Source organism: Pyxicephalus adspersus, chromosome 2 (assembly GCF_032062135.1).
Source record: "Pyxicephalus adspersus chromosome 2, UCB_Pads_2.0, whole genome shotgun sequence".
Lineage (NCBI taxonomy): Eukaryota > Metazoa > Chordata > Amphibia > Anura > Pyxicephalidae > Pyxicephalus > Pyxicephalus adspersus.
This window is the reverse complement of record NC_092859.1, coordinates 116,728,604-116,747,377: the sequence shown is the minus strand read 5'-3', so window position 1 is coordinate 116,747,377 and position 18,774 is coordinate 116,728,604. Positions and strand designations below refer to the sequence as shown.

The 18,774-nt window shown below is 36.1% G+C and overlaps 1 protein-coding gene across 2 annotated transcripts in view; it reads left to right on the top strand.

The window, feature by feature from the left end:
• KTI12 (KTI12 chromatin associated homolog) overlaps nt 1-18,507 on the top strand; it is a 22,694-nt gene extending 4,187 nt beyond the window's left edge. For both annotated transcript variants that reach the window (XM_072402038.1, XM_072402040.1), the window contains exons 3-10: nt 4,281-4,332; nt 5,471-5,523; nt 9,981-10,036; nt 11,278-11,357; nt 16,046-16,205; nt 16,786-16,848; nt 17,747-17,815; nt 18,206-18,507. In XM_072402038.1, coding sequence (XP_072258139.1) covers nt 4,281-4,332; nt 5,471-5,523; nt 9,981-10,036; nt 11,278-11,357; nt 16,046-16,205; nt 16,786-16,848; nt 17,747-17,815; nt 18,206-18,349 — 677 coding nt within the window. In that variant the 3' untranslated portion in view covers nt 18,350-18,507. The remainder of the gene's footprint in view (nt 1-4,280; nt 4,333-5,470; nt 5,524-9,980; nt 10,037-11,277; nt 11,358-16,045; nt 16,206-16,785; nt 16,849-17,746; nt 17,816-18,205) is intronic.
• The last annotated feature ends 267 nt before the right edge of the window (nt 18,508-18,774 follow it).

Below are 18,774 nucleotides of genomic sequence, written 5' to 3'. Positions count from 1 at the left end.
GGTATGTGCTGCTTGTTAGGGGGGGACCTGCTGCTTTGCCCAACATTCTTCTTTGCACTGATTTCCAATATACCTGTTTTTTCTACCCACTGACCAATACAGTAAGGTGGTCTTCACTGACCCCCAATCTAATGGGGGATCCATACAATAGAACACCAATGTAACCAAATCATTCTTTTCACAGTCAATGTTTCCACTGCAGAGGTTCCTGGGGATCTGTAAAATTATTTCATTTGCTCCTTTATTGTAAAAAATCTGGACAATGCTAGTGACAATACCAACACAAGAGGGTTACCTAGAAAGCCCAGTAACTAAGATTTTAAGAAAAAAATTAACTGTAATGGTCTCCATTTGTAATATGTTCAGTCCATTTTACTCAGGTTTATGATTTAATATTCTGAAGCATGATTTGGTTAATAACAGCAGTTTGAATTGTCAAAAAGTAATCTTCATATAGTAAATGATTTTCGTTTTTTCCTAATTTTATGGAATTTTTTTATGTTAACTGGAGCTAAAATGAATAAAAACATTTTTTAAATGTGGTATAATAGAATCACTTCAGGCAAAAAGCTTCCTGTTTGCAGCAGTTCCCTTAATGACAGCTTCAGATATTTATATTTTTACTTGTTTAGGAGTGTAGCTGTCAAGTCAATTCAGGTTCATTGCTTTGTGCTTTTGTATATAGTTCTGCTTTAGATGTCGCAGGGGGCTCTGACTTGACAGTTTTTTTTACGCCTTAAAAACATCTATTGCTGGGGAGGCCAATGGATTGTGTCTGGAAGCCAGTGAGACAAATCACAATTATGGATTTGACCTGATTTTTTTAAAGCAAACCTGGTATTGTATATGTGTATGAATTGCATATTTATCTGCTTGCCTTCGGTTTAGTTGATCACATTCAAATATGTTAATAATGTTTTTCCTGTTAAATATGTTGAATACCTAGTCATTTCAGTGAAAGCCCCTGAACTCAGCTGAGTATCATATAATCACTAAATTACTTATATTTATGTATAATATATATTTATTTATATTCTGAGCCAAACTCATACATGTGGTTAGAAAGGCCAAATTCATATTCCATTAAAGGTAATAGAAAAAAAAAACATTTCTATCTTGAAGGATTCCTTTTTTTATTTGTATTTTTTATTCTGTATTTAGAGTTTTGATTCAATAGAATCTTTTAAATGATAACTAAAATAAAAGTGGTCAAGGTTCATGGAATCTATAGCCTAATATTTTGTTGCACAACCTTTAGAGGTGCCAGATGCAGCATATCAGCCCCAACACATAAACACCTTCGTGTTTCACTGTAGGTATAGTGTTCTTTTCATTGAACGCTTAAAGGACATGTGGCAGATGTGACGGCAGAAAGCTCCAGTTTTGTCTCATCTGTCTAAAGGACATTTTCCCGGCAGCCTCGTGACTTGTCAATATGTATTTTAGCAAATTGAACTCTGACTTTTTTATGGTTTTATTTTAACAATGGAGTTCTCCTGGTTTTTTCTTTTGCAGTCAGACACTATCTGATCTTGAGTTCATCGTGTATGTCTTTAGAAGTTGTTCTTGGCTTTTTGTGTACCATGCTGACCTTCTGCCCATTCTATGGTTGATTTTCCTCTTGTGGCCATGTTCAAAGAGATTGTCAAGAATCCTTTGGACCTTAAAATTTCTAATGTCTGCAACTGTTGTCAAAGGGAAACATCACACTGCTTGGAGATTTCATAGTCTTTCCCTCTTACATACTTATCTATAATCTCTTTCTTATCCCCTCAGACCACTTTCTCCTTTGCTTTCCCCCACCCAAGTTCAGTGTGGAACATTACAATGAAACCAGATAGCTGAGTGACTGCTTTTCTTTATTTAAATAGGGTCAATGACTCTAATTAGTTATTCTCTTTTCCAGGGATAACAGCAGATGTGTCCAGGCCATTTTAGATTTTTTGTTGAATAAGCAAAACTTTATCAGGTTTCTCACTTTGCATTACTTGATGACATCAAATGCATGCAGATGTACATGGGACTGTTGCTGGAAGCATAGTTACTGGGGGTTTATGCAATAATAAATAGCTTGCCTATAACAAAAAAGACCTTTTTTAAAATAGTCCACATCTATATTATAACATCTTCAATCACACCAAAAGGATGGTCAATAGTAAACAGATGTGCCTAGTTCCATATCTTTCTTGCTCAGCATTAGACTTAAAGAGCCGTTTTTTTAAAGCTCTCCAAGGATGGAGAGAATACACTTTCATCAGTAAAGTTGGGTGATCCAGCAAACCTGGAATGGATTTCCTAATAGTCATTTGTTATTTGTTAGCAAACGTTTCAATCCTGGACCAGATCCATTTCAGGTTTGCTGGATCACCCAGCTTCACTGATGAAAGTGTATTCTCTGCAGCCTTGGAGAGCTTTAATAAATCAGGGCCAAAGTGTCGTGTCTCCCCTCTCCTCTCTGTAAAATAGAACGGTGCTGTGTGTACAGTGCTTGTTTGTTCATCTGTCACTGGAAATTGTCGGGAAAGATCATTTTCAGCTACAGTAAAATTAGATCTGTATGGGTTCTTGCTAGAACTCAAGAAGAATGTATAGTGTATGCCTGGTCTATTTTATGAATATTTGGTCAGTTTTTTTTGTCTCATGTTGCTGATCATATTACCATTAGTGGAAAAATATGATCTTTTGCAACCAAGCAGCTATACAGTTTTTTTTTTGTATTTTTGTATTTTATCATGACAATATAGAGAGTTATAGATAGCCGAAACAGTAAAGCTTTTATTGTAGAATAAAAACAACAATAGGAAAATGAAAGTTTATAGTTCTTGTGTGAAGTGCCCCTCTGGCTGCACTGCCAAGACCTCCTGGCATACAAGGGATAGGTGTAAGAGGGGGAACAGGACAGCGTTAGTTGCTAGGAGAAGATGTAAGTGTGAAATGTCATTACCACGTGTGAAAAGCTACTTCTAAAACCTGTGCGACTGACGCTAGAAACACTAATTACTGCACCCAGAACATATTTATTGTGGGAGTAGTGTAAATATGACCTGTATATTAACTGAATAAGTGTCATTCTGTTCATTACACTTCTGCATACTCCATCATGTTTCAATGTCTCCTTATAAGTCAGCACAGCAAGATCTTCCTGAATTTTCTTAGGTAATTATGAGCCCCGCAGGAAGGCAGTTTATTAAAAATGAAGTTTAAAAAAGCGGTGTTTCTCATTGTAAGCAACCAAGTATTAATTTTCAGCTACCAACGTGGACAAAACGCTGGTCACCATCTGGGTAAAAGCAGCCGGACTGCTTTTCTTTATGATGGCTTTGTATGTAAAGGTGAATATATATTTTCTAAATAGACAAAAGCCAGCATTGCCTGTACAAGGCAATCTGATGTTTATCTTTTCTAAACCAACATTTAAAAAAATGCATAATTTAATGTTTTTTTTTTTCTTTTCATCACAAACCTAATTAAACAATTTTGGTAGAAATATGAGGGCTACCATTGCAAAATATTAACTGCCTCGCTGTTTTATTGGCCTTCTTTCTTCAATACCATAAGCCATTGACCTAAATGTATTCAGATATGGATTTCCCTTGTTCCCAATGTGTACTTAAAGTTAAAGGGACACTAAATTCCAAAATCCGTTGTGACATGATATGCCAGTGATGGGACGTCTGCAAGCTCCCATATGGGTGCCAACATATTCTTCTCCAAGTGTTCATCCAGGTTTGGCCGAAATTCTGTCTGGAGAAATACTGAATATCGTTGTGGAGAACATATATGGGACACCGCCATCTCTGTGTGTTGTGATTTTAATTCTGTCTTTTGCCTACCTTCATACCAAGAGAGTAAGCATACTGGTGAATGCAACATCCTTTGTGCTGATACACCTACTAGCTGTACCAATTACATCCCTGAGGAAGCCGACGCAGTCTGCGAAATGCGTTGGATGATCTCATCATATGTAATGTGTACAATGTATCTAGCCCATGTATGCTAACAATGTTGATTAACTCTTTCTGAAACTTGGTATAAGGGAAGAGGCATGTATATTTTTTAACTATTGTTTCCCAATGAAGCAAAAAAAAGGTATATGATAATTTTTTATAAATCCACTGCCTTTAAAGTCCCGTATTTTTCTTGTTCTTGTATTCTTCAATGTATATTTGGGATGTTGGCAGGATTACAAATGGATACTTTCTTTTGATATTCCTATAGGCACCTTGTCTAAGTTTACGGTTTTATTTTATGATGGTAATGGGAATTTCTTTTATTTTCAGATTCCAGGAAGGAGAAAGAGTTACGGGGAGCCTTAAGAGCTGAAGTGGAAAGGTTACAAAAACACAAAACAACATTTCAAATGTTACGATTTACTTTGTGAATGAAAATAGTAGCAGATACTGAGCATTTTAACAGAAACCAGTTTCATTTGTCAAATTACGTGCCCCTAATTTTGCGTTGATGGCCATAGTCCTGTTTTGCTCTAGATTTGATTTTATAGCCTATACTGGTACTAATGTACAAGGAGGAATTATTTCAGTGTAAATAAAGCATCTGCTATTTATTATTCTAATTTTTAATACAGTGCAGTGTTCTCTCCAGCTCCTTTTAGCCGGGTGCACCACCTGTCACTTTTCAGTAACCACCCGGTTGTTTTTGGCTGGTTACTGAAGAGTTGGGTCATAATACAGGGGCTGCCATCCACCTATAATTTATTCCCACCCAGTTTAAACAACTTCTAGGTTGAACACTGCAGTGTATGATTAGGAGGTTAAATTGAACATAAGTAGCGTTATTCTGAAAAGTGTGCCAACCATTTGTCTGGAATTCCTCTTGGAAAATATCACCTCATTTGCCTACATACTACTTTACCTACATCTTTATATTTCTATATTAGTATTAGGTCCAATACATTGTTGTCTCCTACATCTAGTTTAATGTTTTCGTGATGTGATGGTGTTATTATGCTGTTCATTGTTCTCTTTGCTGGAGGCTCTGGCTTGAGGAAGCAAGACCCTGCCTCCTCCAATATTATGGCCTCCACACAGTGCAGAACAAGTCACAGCAAGTTAGTAATGGGGAAGGATTATCTTTAGGGAGACCACTACCCTATTTTTTGGGCACAATGAACTCGCTTCTCTAGAACATTCTAATTGCTTTCAAATACCAATAGCTGGTAATTTCCTCAAACGTTGGAATAAATAGAAAACGCAATTGCAATTCTGATCATCCTTTCTATTGTTTTGTTGCTTGGATGACCCTTCTGTGTAACAAATATTTCTTATTGCGAATATTGTCCTTGGTCTTTTGATGTTGCAAAAAGAGCTTGCATTTCCTAATCAAAAAGCAAAATAACTAGAGAATGAATCTAATTTGGGGGAAGTATTGTATCTTGGGATTCAAGTGGATTAGATTTAGCAGAATTTAAAAAGCCTGAACTCAAATATATTATTGTTTTCTGCTATTTTAGGAAATTAAATAAAGAAGACGTTGTGATTCTGGATTCCCTCAACTATATTAAAGGTGATGTAATTTTCTATTAGTGTCTTCTGGTTAAGATATTGTTGCAAACATAATTGGATTAACTATTTGTAGATGCTTGGGGCCACTGACTTTTTAACCTACTAACCATATGGCAGAGTTTCCAAGCGCTTATGTTGGGGCCTGATACATTTTCTGCATGTGTAATCTGACATCATTTTATTTCATTACAGTTCATTAATGCTGCTGTTTTACTTTAGCATGCAAATTGTAATGAAAATTGTTACACACTTTAATTTCCTATTCCGTTTAATGTGGATCTGATCTGTCCTGAAAGTCGAGACTAGTATTATTGTTCAGGCACTTTGTGATCTAATTTCAAACAGACTACATGATCTTAATCAAACAGACTAGTATAGCCACCGGGCACTTGTGTACCCTAAGGCTACAAACACACCTCCGATAATGATTCTTGTCCGATAATCGCCTCAGGGCTGATATCGTACGAGAATCTGGCGTGTGTACAGCGCTTGTAGCGCGGACGACCGTCCTGGCAGATCCACAGACGATGGAAGGGGAATGATTGTAATAAAAGTGAAGTGGAGAGAGCACAGCGGGGTGGCGCTACATTGTCTTCCCCTCCCCATAGAGCAGAATGGCGCTCGTTCATGCACCGTGCAGTCTTTTGGCGTTTGGAATGCCTATGGAACCTAAGTCCTGGGGACAGTCACTAGAATATCAGATACACATATTGGCCAGCCTTCTTAGTCGAAGCCCTAGCTCTGCCACACTGCTACTTAATTAGTGTGATGGGGATCCTAACAAATAGTATTATGCAGGAGGGGTCGCGTTCCTGATCAGAACGGTTAGTCAGTATATCAGAGCCTTCCCTGAACTCAGGACAGGTAGGTCCTTAGTATTCTTGGTAAGTTACTGTGCTGTTCCAGTTATGCAGTGGCGGAGACCGTTTATACATTTTGGTATCTTGTATGGTTTTTAAATGTCACCTCACCCAAAATTGCAGTTTTACTTTGTTTCCTTAATTCCTTCTGTGTGTTGGGGGGACTGGTGTGACCTATGAACAGGCTTGTTCTCTAGTCGTATAGTTACCTGAACTCTGAGACATATGATTAGTAAATTGATCAATCAGTGTAACCTCTCAGTAAATGGAACCCGGCAAATGATAATGAAACAGACAGCAGATGGTATAATTAATATTCAAATCTTGGTGGGAGCAGATAACAAGTGCCACTTGCAGTCAATTACATTAAATATTTGATCCTAAGTCTAAGTGGCTGCTGTTCTTGCTACCTGTTTAACTCTTAACTATATTAAGATCCAGGTATTTCATGAATGGTACCCTTCTGATAGAGAGATACCTATTCATCCTTTTCTGTTACAGTGGACAACTTTTTGTCTATTTTATTTTATTGATAGGTTTGCTTGAGGTCTTTGTGTACACCGAGTTAGCTTGGGGGTTTGTAATAGGTTCCTTATGGATCTGTTCACAGTAGCCAGACCAAACCTTGCTCAGTGGTTCTAGTTTATGGTCGTTCATAAAAATCTGCATAGCACAATTGTACTGTAAAATGTTCTGTGTTTGGTAACATACATGTAGATCTGTTGAAAAGACCCTTTTCACCAACTAAAAAATGTAGGCAAGAGTACATGCAAATCATGCATTATAAATGCCTATTTGTAGTGTTTTTACTTTCTATAATACTATTTTTCCACTTTTATTGGGTATTTGGACATGCTATATACCATTTGACTTTTCCTTGGAGTCCATTCTCAAGCACCACATTCTTTCTCCCTGTGTTACAGCCCTCTCCTCTTTTTAAAATGTTAAAATACTTTATTTACTAAATAATAATTTATGTGACTACTGGGAGGAGGTGAGAAGGATAAAATATAGGTTGTGATGAAAAGGGGAAAAACATAACCAAAATACAGCTTATGCCTTCTTTATCAAAATTAATCCATAAGCCACAATAGATCATCTTAAAACAATTTACAATAACTTGCAATGTAATGTTACGATGAATAAATCTTATTTATTATTAAGCTAATAAAGGACCTAGAAAATGAAAAATAGATTTGATCATAAAACATTTAAATTGTTTTTTTTTTCTCTAGAAATACTTGTTTTTCAGGATATTCTGTGCTTCCGTTCCATAATTTTTTACATGGAAGTCTAAACTATGTTAGATAAGCATTGAGTGTGTAGATATGTTTTACCTAATTACTAAGATATACATAATTTATTTCTGTATTGAAGGCTGCTTCAAGAAACCTGAGTGTTATTTTCTGACCAAGTAAATTACATTTGTGGGGAAAGTAATTATGTTGTCACTACTTGAACTGACATGCTGTCTGTGAACACTTCAGACAAGTGTAAATGTTGTTGCAATGGTCAATGACTGTGACATGTTTTAATAAGAAGTTTGAGTCATATTGAATTGGTACTAAAGCAAGGGACAGGTAGAATAACACTGCACTACAGAACAAATTGGATGGCAGTTTGACATTATGGTTTTCCATTGTCTTTGTTCACAAGCACTGCTCTCTAGTTTGTATTGTGTTTGCTTGAGTCAAACCATTGGAAAAGTAAGTCAAGCCAGTAGACTGTGGACTGCTTCTGTTCATTTTTTTTTTACATTACCACTAGGGACTCCTTCTGCTCATGTTTTCTTTTTACAGTACAGATAGTCCCCAGGTTAAGGACATCTGACATATGGACGACTCCTAGATATGATCGGGGCTTCCCTGCTCCTTCCTGCGCAGAACAGAGACTTGAAGGGGGGAGGGGGCGGTTCGCATGACTTGCAGAAGAAATCTTTTGGTAAACACAGCTGAAGTTGTGAGTGATCTTAAAGCGAACCTAAACTCAGAATTTTCACTTTACATAAGGCTTAGTCTACGCGGACTATTTCCCCAGCGTTTAACCTGAGGCTTTGAAAGCCCATGTTTGAAGTCCCTATGCATTCCAATGGGCTAATCTACACCAGGACGTTTCCTTCAGGCACGTTTTTGAGCGTTATCTTAAACATTGCTTGCAACATTTAAAAAATTAAAACGCTGGATAAACGCAAGAAAACACATGAAAACACTTCCATTGAAATCAATGGAGGCTTTTTCAAGCATTTTAAGCTTTTATGAAAGCTTCCATTGAAAACAATGGGGGCTTTTTTAAACGTTTTTAGCTGGACTTTGGAACCTGGAAGCCCCCTTTAATAAGGAGACTCCCAGATCTCCACCACCCCACCCTGGGGAATGAGTACAGGGGTACATAAAACCCCTTACTCATTCCCTGAAAGGGTTAAAATATGTGTAAAAAAATTGGATGAGGCTTTAATGTTAAGTTATTTTATTAAATGTGTGTGTTTGTGTAATTAAACTTTTTCTCAGCCATTCAGCACTAGACATGAATGGGGAGACTTGTGCCATGTTCTTTATCTGTAATACGTCACAGCTCCTCTAGGGCTGCGGGAGTGATCAGGGGAGCGGAGCTGTCAGCATAGCAGAGCTCCGCTGACTGCTCTGCTCCTTGATTGGCTAAGGAAAGGGAAATCCTTTTGATGCTTGAGCTGTCATCAGGGTTTCCTATTTCTCAGCCAATCACCGAGCACTAGAGATGAATGGGCAAAAGTCTCCCCATTCATGTCTAGTGCTGAATGGCTGAGAAATGTAAAAGATCAGCCAATCACAGAGCACTAGGGGTGAACCCCTAGTGCCCTGCGATCCCTCACTGTCAGGAGGATTTCCAAGGCTGTGCTCATTGCAGCCCTGGAAATCATCCTGTCATTAGGATAACCTGTAAAAAAAAAAAAACTTTAATTACACAAACGCACACATTTAATAAAACAATTTAACATTAAAGCCTTGTCCAATTTCTTTACACGTTTTAACCCTTTCAGGGAATGAGTAAGGGGTTTTATGTACCCCTGTACTCATTCCCTGAAAGGGTTAAAAGTAAAACTTTTCTAAACGTAAATCGTAAATGTAAAATCGTGGTAAAACGCGTCATAGGCGTTTATAAAAGTTTTTTAGCGTTTTAAAGTTAAGCTTTAAAACGCTTGTAAAAGTGCATAAAAACGCATATAAACGTGGTAGGACCGTTTATATGCGTTTTTAAAATCGTTCATGTAGACCCAGCCTAAAAGGGTCGACAAGCCTTTTATGTAAGGTAAATATTTTGTTTTCTTTGTTTGTTTTTTTTTTTTTTTTTTTGCTTTGTTTGTGAATAAGAATTTTATACAGTAACTGACAGCATGATGCCCAATAATATGTTGGGACAAACATCTGTCCTGATTGCATTTATTAAAATGATGTACCTGTTCTGACTTACATACAAATTAAATTAAGAACAAACCTACAGTCCCTATCTCGTATGTAACCGGGGGACTACCTGTACCAGTAAATTTTTAAACACGTACTCTTTTTACTGGACTTCATACATCTTACCTTTTGTCATCTGTATGTTTTTTTTCTTTTTTTAGGGTACAGATATGAGCTGTTCTGTCTCATAAAACATGTACAAACTCCACATTGCCTGGTATGTCATAGTTGTGTTGCTATATGTACTCTAAATTATACATTTATGTTTGCTTATAATAAACCAATTAATTCAGCTAGTTTAGATTACATTATAGTTTGAATAGTAGTTTTATTTTTTTATTTTCTGTAAAACTTTAAAACTTGCTGGTTCTCACACAATGGAATTGATACCCTAACCCGTACAGACTGTATATTTATCAAAGTGAATATTCACTTTTTAAAAATATTTTTTTTTAATTTATCGCTACCAGATGTTTAGATATACAAAGTAAACATCACATCTCATTTCTCACTACACTGAGCATTCATTTTCTAAAGTGAATATTCACTTCAAATGCCTCTTCTCATTTTGGATACAATCTCAGGATGTTGGTTTAAAAAATGGTGCAAAGTGCTTGCTGCATTTCATTGTAGGATGTGCTAGAGGGCTTTGTGTAAGTGCAATAGTACACAAGCCTTGTTTTTTTACGGCACTAGATCATGTGCAGATTCACCTCTATATATTGTATAGGGTGCCTTCTCTAGCACACAGTGCACCCATGCCAACCAGAAGTGTTGGAGACAGGGTCAGCTTAAGTGTTTTTTTCTTTTTCTATGGGTGGCCAATCTTATGCAAAAATTGCTTTTCCAAGCTATTTGTGTTGGGGGAGCAGGAGGCTATCAGAAAATTCTGCCTTTAGCCTTAAACTTTAAAATAAATAAGTCACAGCAATATTCTGTTTGCTAATGTCAACACACATAAAAAATTCTCATTTCATTTTATAGATAATTCCCTTTGAAGAGGGGTATAGCAGTGTGTTTTGTTTCATTGCTACTATTCATCACAAATAATGTTAAGTTTAGTTTAGTGGAGTTTAGTGGTACTTTCCTTTAGTAGAGAATTAGATTGTGAGGATTCTAATAAACCAAGTAGCATTTTCATTACTTGTCCTCATGAATTGAGCGTGAAAGGTTTGGCCTCTAGAATAGCTTTATTAATCCTGGGGTTTCTGTTTGGCCTTCTGATTACAATATATAGTTCTATTAGCACCTGCATTTCTTATAGACCTGTGTCTCGAGATGTCCGCCTGTCTTTGTATAAATTTCAGACCTAATAAGCTCTATTTTTGTTCTATTATCTATTATTTTGCTCTATTATCTATTTGCTTGATGTGTTTTTGAACCTTAGGTGCTAGATTATATAACACTGTGAAGGGTGATAATGAAATGCCATAAACCTAATACTCTGTATTTCTGCAGATTCACTGTGTGACAGCTCCAGATGTCAGTTCCACCTGGAATCAGAACAGACAGCCAGATGAACAATATACACAAGACATGTAAGTGTTACAGACCTGTGGAACAATGCTTATGGAAACGTCATTTATGTGCATGGAATAAAAAAATGAATATTATGCAGGCTACAGTTATAATTATACATATACATACCATCTCCTAAAAGAACATATATAAAAAGGAAAATAACCTCTCCCCAAAGTCGTTCAATAATAGTCAGAAGACTATGATGGCCACTCCAGCACCTTCACTTTTTTTTGCAATAGCCACTGAGGGGTTGACTTGACCTTAAGTTTTGAATCATTATATTATTAAAGATCCATGTGTGTTCCATGGAGAGCTCCCGGACTGATGAATGCACATTGTCCTCCTTTTATTCTGATAACATGCTGCATTCACATTGCTATCAGTTTTTCAAGTTCAACCACAAGGTAAAATAGAAATATCCCAGATAAAAACCCTTTAGATCCAGAGGAAGGCAAAAAAACTGGTTTAATTTGCTCCAACAGAGGAATAAAATTCCTTCCTGATCCCATGAGGCAAACGGATGTTCCCTGGATCAACAGTCTCTGTTGTCTTTACTTTAAAACTTTAATACCCAGATTATATTCTGTGCTTCTAGAAAAGCATCCAGCTTTTTCTTAAAGTAATCTTTATTACTTTTTGAAACTACTTCCTGAGGGAGCCGATTCCACATTCCACAGTTCTTTTGATTTCCCCATAGTTCGTTATACAGCAAATTGCAGATCTGAATGAATTTAAATTGAATATTTATACACAAACAGTTAGAGGTTTGGACATTTTCATCAGTCCCTTAATTGAAACCATGATTGTCACCTTCACAGTTCTGTGTGATCAGCCATCCTTCCCAATAGTGGCAAATATTTCACAAATTCTGTAATCTTATGGGCATAATGGAATATCTTGTATTAAAGATATCCTGAACTTAGATTAGCTGTTTTTGCTAAATGCTCCTGTTGGAAAAGCTTAGTTTGATTTCTTTTCTGCTGACCCAGGCCTTAAAAAGATTTTAGTCACTGACTCAAAACAAGTGTTCATATGAGCAGTTCTTCCTTTCTTCTGAACTAGCCAGCTACATGCTTGTTCATAGTAAGTGACTGAAAGAATTAAAACTAGAGACAGCAAGGCAACTATCAGTTTTGAAAAGTGGTCAGCAATGGCACGTGAAATTGAATGTTTGAATATTACTGCCAGTATGTCTAATAAAGTATGATGATTCTGAGCATCTATTTATTGGTGAAGTATTTCTGCTTTGACTTATCATAATTATTTTCTATATGAAGTAGTCAATGTACCAGTCCGCTTAGACTTGTAGATCACACTAAATATGTTCTATGAGTTGCACAAAGTGATTTATCACAAATTTAGTTGTTTTAACTACCTTTATGCTTAAAAAGATTTACTTGGCACAGCAATAAAAAGATTGATTTGATTTTAAAAAGGCTTAACAGATTTAATTTACTTTGTAGTTTTAATGGAACCTATTTTTTAATTTCCAATAAAATGCTTGTTTATTGATCAAACTGCACATTCAGTGCAGTAAATCGTTAGAGATACACCTTTACCTCCATTGTACGAGGGGTCTTCAGAAAGTTTCCACACTTTTATATTTTTGTGGTGGGGGCAAAAGATTAGTAACTGGTCATGTCTGAAAGTGTCATGTGATCAGTGGCTGCTCTCTCTGATGGCATGAAAAAGTTGGTTCAACACTTGGAAAAATGCTTCGCAAGGAAAGATAACTATGTAGAAAAGTGATGTAATTTGTTTTTGAAATTCTTAAAAAATAAAGTTAAAAAAAGTGCAGAAACTTTTTAAAGACCCTTCATGCATTACAACTATGTATAATTTAAAAAAATAATTTTTACCTGCATAGGCCTTTTCCTGTAAAGCAAAACTGCATACCAGGGTTAAATGATATATCTGTGTAGTGTTCCTTCTTAGCGACTTCTGACTTGATACTTGATACTGATATGCACCTTCAGGAGCCGGTAGGCTGCATGTTAGATCAGACAGTTGACTGGTCTGCAGAGCAAACCTGCAGATGAACCTTGACACCAAAACTAATACGTCAGACAACAAAGTTAAATATGGTTGAGAAACTAACTCCAGGTCTCGTTTTCTTTTTGCATACTGGCAGATAGCCCTTTTCTGTGCTGGAAGTGATTAGTGTAACTGTAACTTCTACATAACATGCATTAGAAGGTGCAGCAGGTATTTTGAGCTCAAGGTATCAAATGCAATCTGTACTGGAGTGCCTATGTGCTGATTCAGTGTATGAGAGGCAGTGATGGTAGCATTGAGCAGACAATTGAGGGAAAAGGTTTCCATTTAGTGCCTTTACTTGAACAACCTTGTAATGTCAAAACTATAAGTTTCATATTGGATTACTGCAAAGATCTGGAAAAAAAAAATGTATAAAGCATTCCGAGATTCAAAAAAGTTATGTATTATAATGTTTCTTTATCCCAGAGTTCAGCTTTTAGTGGGTTTACATTGTCATTTGAGGCTGCTAGTCAAGTCATTCATTACAAAACAAGTTGTGTTGGGTATCTTTCCCATTGTCTATCAATAACAAAACCACATTATTTTCAGAACAAGAATATTTGAAACTATAGTTATAAATATAAATATTGCTGAAAAAAAAGAAGAATGTTCCCTTTTCTTTATTGGCCTGCAGTCTCTTCATTTGTTTTCCAAGACAGACAGTGAAAAAAAAATCATAATTTTGCCTTGGAGGCAAACAGAGAATAATTCATTAGAAGCCGTTTTAACATGCACCACTTCGTAAGCCTCTCTCTGGGGGGTTGTAGAGTTTTCGGAATCGGTTAGTTCAAAGCTGCCATCGACGGCTGCTATAACTCTTGTTCGTCTTTTATTTCAACAAGAAACCCGTTGAATTGCAGATGAGGAGAAAAGACTTTCAGATGTTTAGAGATTAGTTTGAGGCAATACGAATACCAAGTCATTTTTTGTTGAAAAAAGTTTTTGAAAACAATTCAATTACTTTTTCCTCTGTTTAATATTTAATGCAATTATGTTAACAAACTCGTTCCCTGAGTGTAATAGTGTTTTTACGCATAGAAATGTCGATGTAATCATTCTTGTTGTTAATGCTACCCCTTTTTTCAGGTGCACAAATTATGTATGTATTTTGTATGTATTTAGCAAGTGCTTCAATAAAGCCTAGCCTGACTGCAAATGGCAGAGTGCATATATTTAGTCTAATCATTCATTCAAGTAAACAAATGAAGGAATAGCTTAGTAAGTATGACTTATCTGAAAGCAGCTGGGATCTTACACATTTTACAACATATTTACAGTAACTTGTTAAATGTTATTCTGCTATTATATATATATATATATATATATATATATAAAAGGACTAATTACATCATTATATAGGATATTTACCAATGTGATCTGTATATTTGTGAAATCACAATATTATACTGCACTACTAGTATTTCCTGAACATGATTTTAATAATTGGCATTAGATAGTTTAGGAATTGGACAGAGTTCAGTAAGCAAACTGAATTCTTTCTTAAGTTTAATATATTGTGCATACAAGCCTTCAAGGACTGAAGTCGGACTGCCCCATTATTGCTTTGGCCAAGGGCATAAATCATAAGAGTGACAGGTGATGACAGATTTTCCCATCATCACTGTAATTGCTTGGACTTACATCAGTCTGATATTAAACCTGGCTTCTGAATGGACGCAGTGCACACACAGGGAAATATGTATTCCTTTCTTTACATAAAAAAGACACAATTGGCAATCAGCCAAGGAAAGGTTTTAAAAGTTCTGACATTTGGAAATACTAATTACACCTTTCTTTTTTATCCTTGTGAGGCTTAATTGCTATAGGCAGTTTTCTAGTCTTTTGCATCTGTAGTCTTTATGAATTTTATCAAGACCTTTTACATTCTATATGCATGTTTTGCCCCTTTTCCCATTAGTCTTAAAAAATACAGGACAGTGATGTGTAACAGTGAACGCATAAAAGACATTATTATCTAATAAATAATGCAGTCTCACCCAAAGCCACTGGACATTATCAGATTCAAGAAGTGCAGAAAAGTAGGGCACATAACTACTTTTTATTGCTGATTTTCACTAATATCGCCTTGGACTGGTGCTACTGGGTTTGGAGACTGAACTTTTTCTGCAGACAGGCCTGACAAAGAAAATTGACAAAATATGCCCTTGTGCGCACAAATCCTTTGCAAGTAAAAAAAAAAAATGGTTCTGTAATTTTAGTTACTTTATGGAAGATTCTCAGTCCTGCATGGAGCCAGTGGTCTTTGCATAAATCTAATATGAGCACAAGCTTCTGTGATGATGCACTTTAAGGGGGCATATTGCTGATAGACTGTGTTTTATTACTAATTTGGGCTTTAACTTTACTTTTAACCATTCACTAACACTCACCATGAAAATAAAACACTTAGCCTAGTGTTTAAACCTCACAGGCAAAATGTATGACTACGCAACCCCAAACCATGAAATATCAAACTAATCGCAAACAGCACTGATGCTGCCAGTCTTGTAGCAGTTGTCTGTTCTTTTTCTGACTTTTAATTATTTATCTTATTATTTTTTACAATTGCAGAACCAAACAAATTAAAAGGTTGATGGTTGAACTAACAAATGTATTTCAGAAATTACTATAAAGATGCTTAATTTTTTTATATACATTTTCTTGACAGATTTGATGCCTTAGTACAGAGATTTGAGGCTCCTGATTCCCGCAATCGATGGGATAGCCCCCTCTTCAATATACAGAAGGATGATGAACTGCCATTGGAACAGATCTGCAATGCAATTTTCCACAGAAAAGCACCTCCACCTAACCAATCCACACAGACTGTAAGCAATACAACCCTTCTCCTTTCACTATGTTCATGTAATATGATTCTGTACTTTATTTTTGGAAACCTGATGATAATGATTGTTACAGTTAAACAAAACAAATCAGTCGTCTAAAGGTAATTCAGTAGTAGTAGTTATTCTTTTAAGTGCCCCATATGAGAGCATTTTCAATTTGCTAAGGAAATTTTTAGTTTCCTTGTGTTCAGCCTGATCTTCTGCATTGAGTTTGAATCTGTATAAACCTCAGTCCAATAAACAGTGTTCTCGAACACTAACCAACTTAGACTGCTGTCTTCTAGGCAGCCTTGCAGATCCTTTGACTTTACACTCTGAGCCTTTGATCTGGGACAAACATGCAACAGTTAAAGTCAGTAAAGACAGACCTTCATACTTACAGGCTGGAGACTCAGAAAGCTATTAGAACAGCCAAGCAGCTCACATATTCAGGAGGGGAAAATGGCAGTATTCCTCCTATTTATATTTATGTATGCAATGAACTGATATGTATGATTCTGATATGCATGTGTTCCAATATAATCATTTCTAAATGTGTGATTTGTTTTTATTTCTTAAACAGCAACCTTTGTCCTCCACAAACTTTCTACATGAGTTAGATAAAGTGACACAGGACGTGGTGACTGTAAGTGTCAACTGACAATGTATGTTTTTTGTGCAAACATGTGGAAGGTGACTATGCTTATATCAGAGTTTTACAATGGCTTTTTACTGCATCTTTTTTACTTCCTTCTGTGTAACATTAGAACAAAATTAATGCGAAGGCAATGCTTTCCTGTAAGCAGCTTTTTCCGTAATATTTTTTAAACAAGTAGCATTTCCACAAATAATATCTTTGTTGTGAGTATTCATCTATCCGCACAGCCCGGGCCAGTTGTGCCTTAGTTTCCTTTAACAGACTGCCTACCATGGCTCGCCACCTACTTCTGCTGACTCCTGACCTTCCCTATATAGACACATGGATTCCACTGTGATGCAGGGAGATTGAAAAATGTAGTCTGGCATCTATTTTTCCTGCTTTGAGTGACCCACCCACTGACTGAATTTATAAGTTAGTTAAAAAGGTTGAAATGCAGTGTAATAGTACATTTAGCCTATGAAACAGGTATTGCAAACCCCCATGTTGCATCTATACACTGTTTATATTCAGATGCTATTAGATTTTGCTTTGGTCGGTTTTGGGGTAAGTTGGTCATTTGCTTCCCACAATCCCATGTACAGCAACACCCTTACTTGGAAAGTGAAAGTTGGCACTTTAAGTCATTCATTGCTTGACTTTGCACATTGCAGTTAGACTGGCACTGTCAACATGGATGGTGAAAGGTTAAACTGAAAAGACAATGACTAAAAGGCTGAACGGAATCAAAACTCTTTCAGCCGGTGAGACAGATTTCATATACATATGTCAGCTGTGTATTTAGGCAGTTGCTGGAGTTTTGTGTTAATTTATTCAATAACATTTTGAAGAGTTTGTATTTGTTTACTGTTTCTATACAAGAAAATAAACCTATTTTTTTCCTTAGGCTGTATTAAATGCTCAGAAATTAAGTGTTCCAGGGGACAGCATTACAGTGCCAGGAGCGAATGAGAAAATATCCTTTTATAAACAATTTCAATGCACATTTTGAAAGCATCACCTTATTATTATTATTATTATTATTATTATTATTACTACACAGTATTTATATAGTGCCGACATATTATGCAGCACCTTCCAGGATCACCACCAGTTACTGCTGAAGAAATAAAGGAAGGGTCACAGTTAAAAAGCTAGATAACACCTGGAATTAAGGTATGTATACTCCAAATGTTTAATTGTGTGGGGTGGAGGGCTATAGGACTTTTGGGGACCCTTACCCTGGAGTTTTGTGACATTTTTCATTACAGATGTGGTTTTATAAGAACAGCTATTGAAAGCCTAATCTGTTTACTCAAGCTGGTTTTTTTTTTGAAGTGTGAATAATTTTCCTTAATTAGCCTACTTGCAGCTACCTCGGATGTTGAACATGTCAGAACTAAGGAGGCTTCGCCAACAGTTTATCAGTTATAGTAAATTACATCCTAATGAGAACATTTCACAACTTGCAAATATGTTTGTACAGTACTTGAACCAGAGTATTCACTGAATGTACCGCAGGCTTGTAGCTGACACTTATAAACTTTAAAGTATACCTAAAGCCAAAATTTCTTTTTTTTTTTTTTTTTATTTTGGATAGAGTATATGGTCCACTGTCAAATTTTAGCAATCACTTATTTTTTTAAGTAGATTTCCCTTATACAGCTGTAACAGGAGGAAGTGTCTCTATTGGAAGATTTCCCCTCTTTTCTTGTTCTACCCTCACTACAGGGATTGTCAATTACTAAAGTCAGTTGCAGGAATTGTATTTCCCTAATAGGGGACACAGAACACAATAAAATAACTGACATTGGTTCTAACCCTTCATCACCATTCAAATCTGAAAAACAAAAGTCTTTAGATATACAAATCTTAAAAAAACTAAAGTCATATGGGAAAAAATTTTTTTAAGAAACATGCACTGTTTATAATGTT